Source organism: Mus caroli, unplaced genomic scaffold (genome assembly GCF_978045245.1).
Source record: "Mus caroli unplaced genomic scaffold, Mus_caroli_1 scaffold_5, whole genome shotgun sequence".
Lineage (NCBI taxonomy): Eukaryota > Metazoa > Chordata > Mammalia > Rodentia > Muridae > Mus > Mus caroli.
The window spans coordinates 64,192,396-64,208,413 of NW_028227260.1; the positions used below are offsets into that span (position 1 = coordinate 64,192,396).

General features: G+C 37.9%; 1 protein-coding gene across 1 annotated transcript in view; it reads left to right on the plus strand.

Annotated features, from left to right (window-relative positions):
- The window catches only part of Zdhhc15 (zDHHC palmitoyltransferase 15), a 127,424-nt gene extending 111,982 nt beyond the window's left edge, over positions 1-15,442 (plus strand). Inside the window, exons 11-12 of the mRNA XM_021153468.2 lie at positions 8,402-8,478; positions 11,260-15,442. Coding sequence (XP_021009127.1) covers positions 8,402-8,448 — 47 coding nt within the window. The 3' untranslated portion in view covers positions 8,449-8,478; positions 11,260-15,442. The remainder of the gene's footprint in view (positions 1-8,401; positions 8,479-11,259) is intronic.
- Positions 15,443-16,018: the final 576 nt, after the last annotated feature.

Consider the following 16,018-nt stretch of genomic DNA (forward strand, 5'->3'; position numbering starts at 1 on the left):
AAATCTAGGGCCATCAGCATGCTCAGGAAGCATCCTCCCACAGATGGGACATCTCATGGTGCTTTTGAATTTCATGTCCATGACCATTAAGGGTTTTAGTACGCCTTCACAGATTCAGTAGCCATCTCCATGTTATCTTTGGAAAAATACCCATTTGTATAGTTTAATCATTTTAGATTCAGTTCTCTGTTGGGTTTTGCCACTACTCTGAATTCCTTAATACAGCTTGCTTATTGAATACTTTTCAGACACATATTTTCTCCTGTTCTACAGGTTGCTTTTTTGTTTTGTTGTTATTTTGCTGTGAAAAGGCTTTTTAGTTTGCTAAACTCCTATTTATTTATTTATTTATTTATTGTTTGCTTGTTTGTTTCTGGTATTATATTAGAAACCAATTTAAGACATTTCTACAGTAGTTTTGTGATCATTGTATAACTCCAGATATATTGATGACACCCTTGTTTAAAATAAATAATTCATAGTACATGCTTAGATTTCTTTCTGGTCTTTTTCTTTTGTTGCATTGTTCTATGTGTCTGTATTTATGCTAATTCTATTCTGTGTTTTATTATCATAGGTTTGTTATACAATTTAAGGTGCAGTAGTATGGTGCTGTCAACTTTGTTTATCTTTAACGGGATGCTTTGGGCTATTTACCATCTTTTGTAGTTGTTTATAATTTATTTTTAAAAAATTCCAGTGACATTTTGATCCAGATTGTGTTGGATATATTTTAATTTTGGTAGCATGGACATGTTGAACATGTTGATTCTTCCAATCTGTAGATACACGATATATTTCCATTTATTTGTGTCCTCTTCAATGTCTTATGTCATTGTTCTATGAGTTTTAGAATATGTGTCTTTTATTTTCTCAGTTAAGTTTATTCTATCTCACTATTGAACTGTGACACTTTAGAGAATGAGGAGGTACAGGCAAAATGAAACTGTCCTTTTTCCCTTGGGTTGCTTCTTTCACTGGATGGCTACATCTTTTTAATTGGACTCATGAGTTCTTTACGGGTTATTTTAATGCATGGATGGATTCCAAACTTCTGCTCTTTGTGGTAGAAAAGAAGGCCAAGATCTCTTACTCTACCATCTGGCTAATATCACCTGGTAATAACTCTTGTATCAGCATCCATGATTGGCTAATGATATTAGCTGCTCTAGAGATGTTCTTAGAAATATTTTGAGAGCAATCAGAATTCAACCTACTTGTTAGGAAATTTTACTCTGAAGATCTTACAAAAAGGTTTCTTTTCACAGTGATGCAAATAAGCATCAAGTAAGCTGTGATTCTCATGGTGGGGTGCTCTCACGGAGTAGCCTGAAGCAACATCGTCCTTAACCATCACCTCCAAGGTTTCCATCATAGGTCTGTGTTTGCCCGGGCTTAGGAAGCAACCCTGATTCTGTGAGGTTTCTTTAGAGCCTAGACGTAAGCCTCAAGTTGTCCTAGGGTTTTAGGAACTTCCAGGTCCCTACTTTCTATGCTAAATCTAAATGAATAATAATTGGCCCTTCAATTGAATCCTTTACCTAGATCCTCAAATTTAAGTCTTTAAAAACAGATGTTAAAGAACCCAGTTGGTGGTTATCCATTTAGTACTGAACTCAGTTTTGATTTTGATAATGTTATTATTTGCTAATTGTAATTATGTGACTTGTATACATTAAACTTAGTTCCTTGACTTCCTAGTAAAGAAGGTAAATTCAGTTCAAAAGGACTCCTCCCACAGCTCTTCCATTGTAGTGTTCAAGAATGCACCAGAGAGCTCCAAGTCAAGGGACAGAGTCATTCCATATGGCTTCTTCTGAACAGTGTCACCAGTGTTATAACTGTGAGAAGAAAAACATTTACAAAGAATTCAGCAAAAGAAGACCGAAATTTTCCTTAACTATCCAAAACTACTTTTAACTCCAACCAACAATGCTAGAAATGAAACTTTAATTTCATTTGATAACTTTTAATTGTGTTATATCCTCAGGGATATTTTTATCAAGTAAAAAAAAAGTCTATAATATGAAACAAAAAATTGCTTGAATTTGCAAATATAACTTTCTGGTGTTAATGATAGTATTTGGATGAATTAATTTTCTGTATTCCAGTTGTTGAACAGTTATCCAGAAAAAGTATTGATTTTTGTCCCAGGTATATGAAATGTTTTACATGTAGGCTCTCAGGAACAAGTCAGCAAAGTCCCCAAATCTATCGAATTTGCTCTTCCTTTTCTTGCACACTCTTTCTTTATACTATATCCATCAGTACTGCCCAAGGTAGAGCATGTTTCTGACTTGTTTTTAATCTTTTGATTTCTACTGCTATAAAAAAGTCACCTGTTGGAAGAAATAACAGAAAATAAACTAGCATAGATTGAGAGTGTCCTGAAATTGGTACAGTGGATTCATAATGTCATTAAATACTATAGTCTTTGAACTCAAAGATTTTGCAATGTTTGGGTGAGGTGAAATACGTTCATGAAAAGTTCCCAAACAAAGCACAATACAGAGTATCATTGACTAAATGAACAGATTGTTAGATTGGCTCAGCAGGTAAATTGGCATCTAATTGGATAAGCCTTAGACTACAGACCAAAATCTTTATTCTTTCAGTGGTTAGGAACTACTGAAAGTTTTTGATCAGAGGAGTTATGTGAGAAAGCTGTTTTCTTCAGAAAATGATGAAGTGATACTCCTAAGAAAGTATACTGTCATCATGTAGCAAAGATTGCTCTAAACCCTGGACCTTCCTAAGAGGACTAGTGAGAGCCCTTCTCTTCATCAGAACTCAAATGCTCCAAGCACATCCTGTATACAAGAGCTCTAGTTTGGAGACAAGAGGCCTTTCAATCAAGAGCTGTGTTCCTTGGAAGATGCCTCTCTGGTGAAATTCTGTTCAATCATCTTCCAGGCAGAGACAGCCATTGACCCTCTCTTGAAGAAAACATTACTTCATCACTTCCCTGTTCAAGTCGAACAGAACCTATATGGTCATGCCTGGAGATCTTTAAACATCACCATAGGAGATGAGGTTTAAAGTTGAAATTTTTTTTTTTAATCATAAAATCCATGCTCTCTTCCTCAAGAAAAATCAACATCTTCAGACATTATTTAAAATGTGGGGTCAGTGGGGGTAGCTATTGAAGTGTCCTAAGGCTTGGTTAATTTTTTGCCAGAGTTTCACATGTAAATTCAAGACACATTAACTAAATTGTCAATTGACTAAATTGTTATTGACTAAATGAGCGGAACTAACTAGTAGCTCCAGAGTTCCCTGGGACTAAACCACCAACCAAAGAAAATACATGGTGGGACTCATGGCTCCAGCTGCATATGTAGCAGAGGATGGCCTAGTTGGTCTTCAATGGGAGGAGAGGCTCTTGGTCCTGTGAAGGTTCTATGCCCCTGTATAGGGGAGTGCCAGAAGCAGGAGTGGGTGGGTTGGGGAGCAGGGGGAGGGGATATGGGGTTTTCAGAGAGGAAACTGGGAAGGGGCATAACATTTGAAATGTAAATAAAGAAAATATCTAATTAAAAAAGAAAAGTTGCTGGGTAGTGGTGGTGCACACCTTTAATCCCAGCACTTGGAAGACAGAGGCAGGTAGATTTCTGAGTTCCAGGCCCGCCTGGTCTACAGAGTGAGTTCCAGGACAGTCAGAGCTACACAGAGAAACCCTGTCTTGGAAACAAAACAAAACAAAAATAAAAACAAAAACAAAAAAAAAAAAGTTAAAGATAAGTGGGATTTCCTATGGGTCACTTGATCAGATAAGGCTTCATGCTTCATGATATAAATAGAATTCAAAGAATCTAACAAAAAGAAAACAGCCTAATAGTAACACCTTGGAAATTAGTCTTCACAGGAGTCATATCCTTATTATATAGACATTTGGGATGTTTAGGTAAGTAGATATTTTCCAACAGGCTATTTTCTTTCTTACCTTTACATGCAAGAGGCATTGTGATTCTAGGGTAGGATGTCTGTATAAGTTGATCAAAAATACTGCAGAAAAAGGAAGATGAAGGAAAAACTAATGTTCCTTCTATTTATTTAGAAGATAAGACACTTTTCAAAAGCTGCTTAAAATTACAGGTATTACAATATAATAATTTTTTTCTCAGCATAGCGAGGAATTCTTATAATACTAACACTCTGGAGGCCGATACAGGAAGATTGTAAGTTTGAGGATATTCAGAGCTACATGATAAATCTCAAATGCACACGTGCGCACACGCATGCACGCGTGCATGTGCATACACACACACACTGATTAATGAGCCATTTTATTGACTAAATGAACAGAATAATAAAAACTGTGCTATAAAAATTAAAGATAAGGATGATTTCCTATGGGTCACCTGATCAGGTAAGATTTCATGATATAAATTGAATTCAAACTATCTAACAGGGGCAAGAAGAAAACAGCTTAATTGCAGTGAAGAGTTTTGGCAACTGAGTACTAGATGAGAACTTGCCTCTTACATGCCAGGTGATTTATAGACTCTGTCACATTTAATAATCATGATCCATTCTGTGAGTTGTAAATATCCAATGAAAGTGAAGTTCAGATAAACCCAGTGTCACACAACAGTGGATCCTGTCTCCAAATCCAAACTCTTAATTACTGTACCACTCAATAATACCTCTCCTTTTCCCATCTCCTTTATACACTTTTGGGCACCAATTAAAAGAAAATACTTTTCAATTCCTGTGCCTCATCTGCCAGAAATAGAAGGAAGAAGAAACATGAGTAAAGCCCTGGCCTGGGAAACAATTCCCAGTCCCTAGTTTGAACATGTGACTTTTGGAAAAGCCCCTTCTCTCTGTACCTCAGTTTCAGTTCCATTATTCCCAGGCTACCTATCTTCAGTTCTGCACCCAGCTGAACTTGAGCAGTCCAAAGTTAAGCTGAATAACCCAACCTGATGGGTTATACCAAATAGTTTGTCTCCATTTTAGAAAGAATGCTATTATGTCCTAAAGGCTGTGGTAAGTTTATAATATGAAGAGAGCTTCCTCATTGTGGGAGCAAATCTCTTTGTGTGTTCTCTCGCTTGTTTTCACCTTAGCAGCTCTGCTAGCAGTGATGTTTAAACAATACCTTATTATGTTTCTTATTTTCCCTTTCTCAAAGGTAGAAATAACTACATTGTTTAAAGAGGGAACTAGTACTAATGACAGTTGTAAGGAAGAGGGAAGATGCATGACTTAAGGGAAATGTTATAAAAATGACATATAGGTAACAGATAAGTCATAATGGAGGCAACATGATAGAAGATTTGGTTGATTTTATAAAATAGAAAATAGTTTCTATTAATATTCTAGCTTTCCCTTAGTATTGATATGATTAGAGATAAATTTTAGAAAGAACGTTGAAGCACCGGTATACAGAATGCATTTGGAAATTTGAAATAAGAAATGGGAAGAGTAACAGAAAGCTGGATATATGTCATAATAGCTTCATGGCAGGCAGTAACTATAGAAATGGAGAAAAGGGATCAAAGCTAAAAAACTTTTCTATAGCTAAGAATAGTCCACTAATTAGAGCAGTGGTTCTCAACCCTTCCTAATGCTGTAATCCTTTAATACCATTCCTCATGTTGTGGTGACCCCGAACCATAAAAAATATTTTCATTGCTACTTCATAACCATAATTTTGCTACTGTTATAAATTTTAATGTAAATATCTGATATGTGGGATGTCAGATATATGATGCCAGGGGTCTCAGTCCACAGGTTGAAAATCCCTGGACTAGTGAGATATGGGAGTCATTGGTGGTAAATGTGCCAGTTCAAGAAATGTACACCAGAGGAAGAGAATAAAACTAACAAGGAACTGTTAGTGGACTTGGAAATTGTGAAAGAGAAAGTAGAGGACCAAGGTTAGAATATCAGAAAACAAAGTTGAGCACGTGGGTGGGGGAACTGTTCAACAATACTGGGTGCCTGTTTTACAGATGAAAAGCTTGAGGCTGGGGGGAAATGGTCAGGTAACTTGGAGTAATGGGTCTTGAAGCATTCATGACTCAAGTTCTTGGATTCTTCACATTGCACACTCTTTCCCTACTCTAATTTCTGAAAACCAGTGACTAAACAGATGGGGGGAGGTAGAGAGGAGGGGAGGGCAGAGGAGGGGAAGGAAGAGGAGAGAAGAGGAGAGGAGAGGCTTCATAAAGTATCAAGAATCCATGTACTAACCTAGATTTTAAAGGAAAGAGGGAAATAGATCTTAGTATAAGAAATCCAGAGCTGAGCCAACATACAGTAAGACTGGATTGGCGTGCTTTTGATTGGATAATAAAGGAATCACTACTGCATAAGCAGCAAGAGAGGTGCCATGGAAGAAGGTGATGTAGATACAGACTGTAGGAAGCTTTGCATTGACTCCTGAAAGCCTACTCTTTGTCTTCCTTTATGCAGAACACAGTTTTTTAAAGTTTCTGCCATTTTTTTTTCCAATTCATTCCTCACCTATGCAGTCTTAGCTTAATCTCACCCTGGGAAGGAAGCCATGGAGGAAATTAAAAATCAGGTTCTTCATCTGAAGCACCAGTGATCACAAGAGCATAGTTTTAATTTAAATCATTGTTTGGTGGGAGTGATGTGCCAAATCAGAGCGTAAGACACTCTGGGAAAAAGTAAAAGAAACCCACTTAGCAAAATCCTAAAGATCAACTTCTCAAGGATTTTGGTGCCAAACACACCTAAATATGTATCAAGACAGCCAGCTGTCAGCTAGTAATGAGCACTGAAAGAGTCTCTTAGCATCCCTTCTCAGGAGCAAGAAGGCCAGGACATTTATTGCACTTCAAAGTTGCCATTGCTGCTATTGATTACTGTCTCAAAATGTTTGTGACATATGTTTGAGCACTTGCTACCTATTTTTCCCCCTCATTTTACAAATGAGCTCCTTCCAGCCCTCACTGAAGATTGGGCTGCTCTATCTGATTGCAGTTCTGACAGAACACTACCCTGAAGCTAGCTAGGCATGGCAGTACGCACCTGGTAGATCAGTACATGGAAACTTGATGCAGTGCGGGAGGGCTGCAAATTCACAGCAAAGCCTTTCAGAGAGAGAGAGAGAGAGAGAGAGAGAGAGAGAGAGAGAGAGAGAGAGAGAGAGAGAAACTGGGATTCCAGAGAAGACAGAATCTTGCTGAAGTCAGGCCTGAAGCATGATTAACTCAGTAGCTTGAATTTGCCAGCCTGCCACGGCAAAAGTAGACCACCTTGGCACGCTGGCTAGTTAGCCTCAGACTTCAGAGTTCTCACACTTTTGGGAGCACTTTGAATGGTACATTGATTTCATAAAACAAAATTTACTAGATGTAGGGGATGTTCACTGTGGACATTTGTATCTCAAATGCCAACTACATTATTATGCTGGGAGTGAGAGCAGAGTGCTTATCTGTACATTAAACAAGGTGATCCAGAGGGTTATTTTCCACTTCCAAAAAGCTAGAGGTCAGAAACAAAACATTTGTACCATAAATGGTGTTTCTTATTAATCCTAAAACCTCTTATTTTCTAGCTACCTCATTCCCTTTTAGAAACCCACCAACACCTAAAATACTATAATAGCTGTCTCAATTATGTCCATTGGAATAACAGCGAGATAGGGTAATTTTGTGGATAACAAGACCCAAAACATTCCATTAAAGACAGATGGTGTTGAGCTGTTACCACAGCTGTTTAAGTCAAATACCAGCCAGTATTATGGATCACATTATGCTGATAAATAAAATAATCTTGGTTTGAAATACAGCAGACCTATTGCTCTTGGCACATAAATGCCTCTGTTTATCAAGGTTTCCTGTAGAACATCAGTCTTTGGAGCTTTATAGAGATTGGCCACCTCCAGGTGTTGAACAGAAAGACAAGATGTTACTGACCAAATATCCACCCATATAAGACCGACAGGGGAACATTTGATTGCCATTATGGTCCATTTTCTGTTAAAATGAAAAGTTATCAGGGGTTATGTACTTTATGAAGTAGTTTATGTGTCTTGCAGTTATGGTGGCTGGAAGATTTATAGTGGCAGTATCTCAGCACAGATACACACCACACACACACACACACACACACACACACACACATACCCCTATATTATGAATTGGTGCATCATGAGAAAGAGAAATGGCAGCTGCAGAAAAGGCCAAACATGGAGAGCTGCTTTGCTTTATAACAATCTCCTCATACAAGAATTATATTCAAATAAGTACTACAGTGTTTCCTTCTGAGGCTAGAACTCCCATTGACTGAAATACCTTCTACTAGACCCAGTTTCTGAAAGTTTCTACCACTCAGTGCTACCACACAGGGGACCAAGCATCACAAACCTCTGAGGGACCAACACTGAGTGCATAGCGCTCACCTGTACTTTTCAATCTTACAGATTATCCAGAAGGCTCATCATCACTTGCTGTGGAGTCGGAAACGTAGCAGGTTTCACATTTTCTGTGTCTCTGACAGGTGAGTATTAAGGGGGCACATTCAGTAGCCCCTAGACTGAGAAGCAGCCTTGAGAGCAGACCTAGCAAAGGAGAATGTTCTCTTTCTGGTGAGCAAGGTGTTAAATTCTTCACTCTCGTTGCACACAGAAGGAGAAGCTCTATGCATAATTTCCCTGTGCAATGTACTGAGAAAAATGCCTTTATTCCTGACAAACTCACATGTACTTCACTTGTGCTAAAAGACCCCAGGGGTTCCAAAAACAGCCAAATATCCCGTTCAGGTTGTTTACTTTCATACTGTGAATTATAAACCTTGTCACAGTGCATTCCAGGTCTCTGAAATGATACAGATTACAAATAAGTTCTTTTTGCCTGACTCCATTATGTCTGCCAATAATCTACTGTTACCCACTAACAGGCAGAGAGCAGCCTCCCTACACTCCAACATGCCTAACATGCTACTAATTTGTTATCAGTAGCAGGCAGCTTTTTGCACAGGATTCTCCTTGACCTGTTGAAAAGCCTAGCAGCCTTCTCTTTGCAACACCTCCAAGTAAATAAGAGCAGTGTGATTCCATATTAAAAGGAGACTTTTAGTTATAGAAATATCATAGCACTTAAAGCTCTGAACTAGTAACACGTCACTTCTTTTCCCATGAAAAGGCTAACAGTTACTCAGAAGCCTCTCAATCTGTGGGCTCTCCTGTCTTCAGTCATTGCCCTTCTGCTATGGGCTGATACAAGTACAGGTACTATACAAAACTTTGTATATGCCAGCCAGTGTGCTAAGTACTTCCATCAGCTGTGCAAGATGACTGTTACAATTCATATTTTCTTATGAGAAAACGGAAATGCAGCAAAACCATCTAACTGAGGTTACACAGCTGTCAAACAGCTAACCTAAAATTGCAACCCCGGTTAGGGCTTCTAGTCGTGCCATGTTTCTTATGATGTTGCATTTAAAGGCCTGATGGGCTCTTGGCTATGCAACTTCACTTATAACAAAAGGTTAAAGTACAGAACAGTTAAGTCTATTTTCTTAGTTAAAGCTTTGATTAAATGTTTGAAATTTTGATGAGAGAACCTGTAGTATCTGTATTTCCATTATCTAGGGTGCTTCTTCTCTATTTTAGCATGTGTCTAACGTAGTCTGAAATGCTAGTAATTTTTTTATGAAAACAAGTGTTAATAGAAGGTAATATGTTAGTATACTTAGTGTAGAAAGTCTTGGGACTTTCTATGTGCTAACAGGTTTGTGACTCACTAGGCAGCATTTGAATTTATTTGACTACATATCATTTCTTGTCATCTCCTATTCAAGTCATGGAACCTTGCCCTTGTGGCAGTATGTGTTAGAATTTTTAATATGCTAGGGGATATTGTGAATCCCCCAAAGTGGAGTAGTATATTTCTCAAACTTATATGACCATGCAATTCTCCCTAACCTTTCATAAATATCCTGAATGAATATTCAACCATGAAATACATTGCTTCAATTTCTCCAGGGAAGCATAATGGCCATTAAGAATACCTTTTCTAATTTTAGAGTGAGAGTTATTTTCTTTCTTTCTTTTGTAACATTCTCCAATCTGTGTCTTGAATATGCTTACATGAAAGGAGTTTGATGCTGATAAAAATTGTATTTCTCTTGTGATTATGTGCTTTTAAACTATCTCCTCCTTAACTTATTCAGTAGTGAAATTTTGTTAATCTTTTCCTGACATAAATACTTAATCTATTCTTACTTCTTATATATGTCTGTGTCTATATTGAATTTTTAAAAATATTTTTAATGTTTTTTTTAAAAAAGAATACCTTTTCTAGGGAACACTATCCAAATAAGTTAGGCAATTGGTTTTATAGGAACAACAAAGCCATATTCTGATAATAATTAAAGACAGTTTTAGAGAACAATGGGAAAAATAATTTTACACTTGTTGGTGGAGACACAGTGAGACAAGTATTCATAATCATTGCAGACATGTTTAAATTCATGTAACATCCATTTGTGTGAAGGCAAGTTGGTGACATATATAAAAGCCTTGACATGTTCATAATATTTTATCTGGAAACTAACTGCATTTTAGGAATGTATTTTAGTCAATTAGCCAGTGTGCTATACAGCTATTTATCAATTTATTATTAAGTCAGAATTTTTTAAAATAGAACTAAGTATCTAGAAATAGGAGATTGATGAAACAGACTGCTCTATAATTCTAATAAAATATTATAGAGTGATTAAAAATTTCATTTTAAAGAACAGTTAAGATTATATGAGAGTGCTATATGAATGAAGTTATTTGTCTGTGGTATGTTTATATGTGTGCGTGAGCTTGTGTGTTTAAGTATGTGTGGTGTAGACTGAATCTAACTTTAAGTTTTTAATCTATCTTTACATCATGAGGAATGCAGTACTTGAAAAGAAATCAATTGGAACCATTTCCACAGAACAGAATCCAGAAGCAGAATTACTAATACGAATATACTTTCTTTGTAAAGTGTTTAATTACCACTTTGTTTGCTTGCTTGGGGGTGTGGCTCATGCATGCCACAGCAAAGAGGTGGGTGTCAGAGAACGACTTGCAGGAGTTGGTTTTCTCCTTTTACCATTGTGGGTTCTGGGAATTGAACTCAGGTCGTTGGGCCCGACAGGAAGTGCCTTTACCCTCTGAGCCATCTGTTTTTCTTTTTTCTTTTCAGTATATTTTCATAACATGATTTTAATGGTTACAAATTATTATCAACGAGGCGTCACTTTTGTTGTTGAACTCACCTATACATTTCTGCTTTTCATCCTCAGGAGCCGCCATCTCCCGTGAGGCTTACAGATTTCAATATTGAGAACAACTCTAATCCTCAAACTAAGCCACCGTTTGGACTGCTAGCGTCACAGTTCGGGTGTTCCATAGCACCCCTGTGCAGATCTTTCCAGACTTGGCAACTTTACTTGGCTGAATGAACTCCAGTCGGAAACAATTGCTTCAAGCCAGTTTTTCCTTTTTACCCTCCTCCAATCCATGAAAGCCTAAGTGTAAATATATATCTCTTTATATTTGTCTAGTCTGGTAAAAGAGAATTCAGAAGATTGCCTTAGAGTCTAATTCCCCCATGGAAGATTATTAATTACATCTCACTGTAGGGTCTTTCTGGTATTGAGGGGAGTCAGCATGTATTTGCAGCTTATGTTCATGAGCATATATAAACATGTGTATGTGCAATATATCGATATAGAATTCTGCCAAAAATCAAGGTTTAAAAAGCTGAGGCTTGTATTTGATCATGCTTTTCACCTAAATAGCAATTTAAATATTTGATTAGCTCTGAACAAACCCTGTATCAAGTATCTGAAATTTAAGGAGATCAAACAGACTGTGACCAAGGTCCTGTTGAGAATTTAACAAGGCAAAATCTGTCCTGTCACAGAAGTTTCTGAAAGCACCACAACTAATACAGAGGAACAGATCAGACTCCCACTTTAGTAACATAACAGTTAACATTTTAAGACCAGGTATAATAGTGAATGCCTGTCCCAGCTCCTGGGATGCAGAGGAGGGGGAATCACTGCAAGACCACCCTGGTTGCTCTCCATATGAGCTCCAGGCCAGCTTGGGTTACATAAGGAAACCCTGTCTTGAGAAAAACCAATGAACAAAAGGGAATTCCTTTCTTAAAAACGTTTAATGCCAGGCTGTGGTCAAAATCTCTATTTTATTCGTTTCTCTGGTATATAGCTTTGTTTTAGCCTTTGTAAATTACTTTTATGATAGTAGAAATATTATAGGCCTAAGACATGGACTATCCATTTTGTAAAACGGATTTAAGGACGATTTTCAGGTATAATTAAAATTCTGTTGAAGAAGATAGAGTTTCAGCTATGCCACTGGCCTGAGGATTAGCTAAAGGTCTGTGTTTTCACAGCAGGAGTTAATGTGCAGAGTTAACTGAACAGTGATATTCCAGTCCTCTTTTTTTAAGCTTCGGTGGCAGCTCAGCCATTAAGAGAGTTTACATCCATTTCCCCACTTATTTATAACCAGCCTTCCTTTCAGTCCTAGTGCCTGGATCAATGAGATGGACACTAATGCTGCTTCTTTATAATAATAGTACCTAAGGGTATTGATGGTTTTCATTTTTCAACCAGCACTCTAATGCACAGCTGCTGACAATAAAAGCCCCAACTCTTAACAGAGATCAGTGGGAGTTACAGGCATCTCAGTTATCAAGGAATTGAACTCCTTGAGAGATAGTTGGGTTTACTAAATTATTCTCTCTAAAATGTCTCTGAGTGAAAAAGAGTTGCCTGGTACAAACAAATCTGTGTTGGGGTTCCAGTGCAACTGAGAAGGAAAACAATCCAGCTATTGAAAGCAACAACCTAATGGGTCCATTTGGTCCCCCTGGGTCATTTTAACGAGGGTGAGGTATTTAGCTTCAAATAAAAAGATTGTAGTCAGCATTTCATTTGAGAGAATACAAGAAATGAATAAATCTATTAGGGCCAGGGCCTAGAGACTGCTTCTAAAACTCACAAATTGAGGAGTGACATAGAAGACTGCATGCTGGATTTCATGATGAAAATTTATACTTTCACATAGGAAAATAATTGCCTTTCCATTGCTCCTTCTGAAGCATTTCTCATGTCTAGGTTTTCCTTGGAAGCATATTTAGCCATCCATGTGGCTTTATGGCCCACAGACCTTGCCTTCTAGTCCTATACAAATGTACCTTTCTATAAAGGGGTGCAAGCAGCACTTCACAAGAAACCAGCATCAAGGCAACCTTCCCTGACCCCACCTATTGTCTTCTGCTAAGGGACAGCACAGAAGCTGCTGTCTGTGCTGTAAAGTCCGGAAGGCATTGGAACTTCTCTGTGGAGTGTATTAGCATTCATCTCTCATAGACATCATGTCACAAAAGACAATGTTAGTAAACTACAGGGCAGCACTGGAAGGGTAAAGCTCAGGTTAATACAAGCTGATTGTTCAGTGTCTTAAGACTGATGCTGTCTCCAAAAGGCCAAGTAAACCAGGATTTTCTCTGGGTGCTTGGAGAAAGAAGAAACCCTATTCTTGTTTTAGTATCTTGATCTCATTAGTTTATAGGCGTTGATAATATCCCTATGCATAGATTCTTTGTGTATTGATTACTATATATAGACATCTAAGAGGTTAGTTATTGATCAAGAACACAGGTTTGTTTCCTAATTACCACACCCTGACTTCAGTCATTTGCTTTCTTTTCCTTGGAACCCTGCCTAATAACTTTTGTGGGATCTCACCTCCCAATCTTTGGTACTCTGCTTCCACAGTTGGAAAGTGGAACTACTTGTTGTTAATATCCCACAGCTATCAGGTGCTATGTAACTCCCTAGTGCTCTTACACAGTTTTATTTGCAGGATTAGAATAAAAAGTTTAAACATTACAGTATTTCTGAGCAAACAAATGTGCTCCATTCTTTTCCTCCATGCTCCTAGCGCAGAATGTTTTCTTGCAGAGCCTAGAGTACTTTGTTAATGTTCTTCCGTTTGCTGCAACAATGTCCTTGGAAAAAGATAGAATGGAAATTATTTTTCCAAAATAAAGGAGATAAAGTGCCATCCAAAAACACACAGATATTATTAGAGAGACTTTACTTTCTAGTGCTGGAATAACCATGGAGCAAAGAGAACAGAATCCCATTCCAAGAGTCCCTCTCTCTCCAACATCTTGAAGTTTGCAATTTAGACAGCTCTTTGTTTTCTAATGGAATATGTGCCTCTTCCCCTTGCTGAACCTCTAAGACATATGTATTTCACACTAGATGGCATCAGACATTGCCATATCTCCTGTGGCACCTAGGCAGCCCAATCTCAGGGTTAGTTTTTTCCAGGGAAAACAATGTGCTTCCTCATGGTCATGCCAAATTGCACAGAGTGTAAGTATTCATGTTCATGGACATTTAAGCACAGTCCTAGAAGGTATGTTTTAAGAATACTGTGTAGTACACATTATTGCAACATACACCTGAGATTTAACAAGGCCCCAACTGACAGGAATGTCATAACCATTCATACTCTATGTCTTTCAACTCTCATCAACATGTTCATCAACATGTGTGCACATAGACATGAATGCACGCCCTTCTTTCAAGGCAGAATGCTAGGTCTTTAGAACAAACATTTCACAGGGATGATTCTCTTCTCTCCTTTTTAATGAAGCACTTCCCAAAATCATGGGAAGTGAAGAACATTTCATTTATCTGTTCTAAAATTTCTGCAGTCAGAGTGTCTAAGAGACCCAGTTGGGCTGAAAGACATGCTCTGTGCAGAGGCACAGAGGACATCTAACAAGATCATAGGACCCTAATGCAAGTTCCATGTTCACAGAAAATTCATGCATTCTGTGCAAACAGGACGAAATGGTTGACGGTGTGTGCTACATTTGCATATCTTTAATCTCACCTATACCTACCATACTGCACTGTAGCCTTTGCATGTGGGTATTATGTACCACAGTAAGGAATGGATGGCTCCTAACTAGCATGCAACCCTTGGCTTGTTTACTAACCCAAAAGGGCTAAGGCACAGTAATCGAAACCATTAAATGTGTTCTTTGGAGAAGCCTGGTTAACATCCATCAGCAGAATGAGTTAAAACACACAATTCAATCTATCAGGATGTTCATTTTTGGTAGGGAATGGTTAAAAGAAAAGAACAATAAGATGCATTCAAAGAATAATTGCTTTCAACCTGCTGCCTAAATCGTCAAAGGAACACAGCAGGAAAGGGAGATCTGGGTCTTGGTAATATAAGGAATCTATTGGAGAGCCAGAAAAGGAAAGACACTGGGGGACTTCAACAGTTAAGCTCAAGTTGCCAATTTGCTATAAATCCCTTTCGCCATCAGTCTGCTTACAGTGATATATATAGTGTTCTTAAAACGATGTGTCTTGCTGCAGAAATACTGAAAAAATGCTGGTCAGCTTTATCTTCCTATGTCCTTTATTAAAACCATATACATAAATTTGTTGTGTCTTTTCTATATTATAATTTTCAAAACCAATACTGGTAAAGTCTAGAGCTTCACTCTGTCACTCTGATGGCAGGTTCTGTACATCTAGTCCCACGGAAAAACAATCGAATTTACTCACTCCCGGGTGGCTTGGTAGGTGTGACATATAGACCCCTCTGTAACATCTCATCTTGGGAACACCCCCTCTTGCTAGTTCAGTGTTTTTCTTTTACATGAGTAGAGCTGAGAAATTAATGGAAATGGCTTTTTGATAGAACACTGACCAGGCTAATGGCACTTAATCATGTTCAGTCTCTGCTCAGCCTCACACGCCTTCTGTCGTTTACTTTGCCATTATGATAAGTATTTTAAAAAAAAGAAAAAGAAGAGAAAAGAAAAAAGTCTTGCTTTATGCATCTAAGCATGCTCTCAAGTCTGCTTTGCTTTCTCTCATACTGAGAGCTGTGTTTACTGGTCTCCAAAAGTATATCACCTGAAGAAAGAAGGCAATAGTCCGGAGAGAGAAAAGGAGTAGCTTACTTGCACCTAAAGCACACATCATACACTTA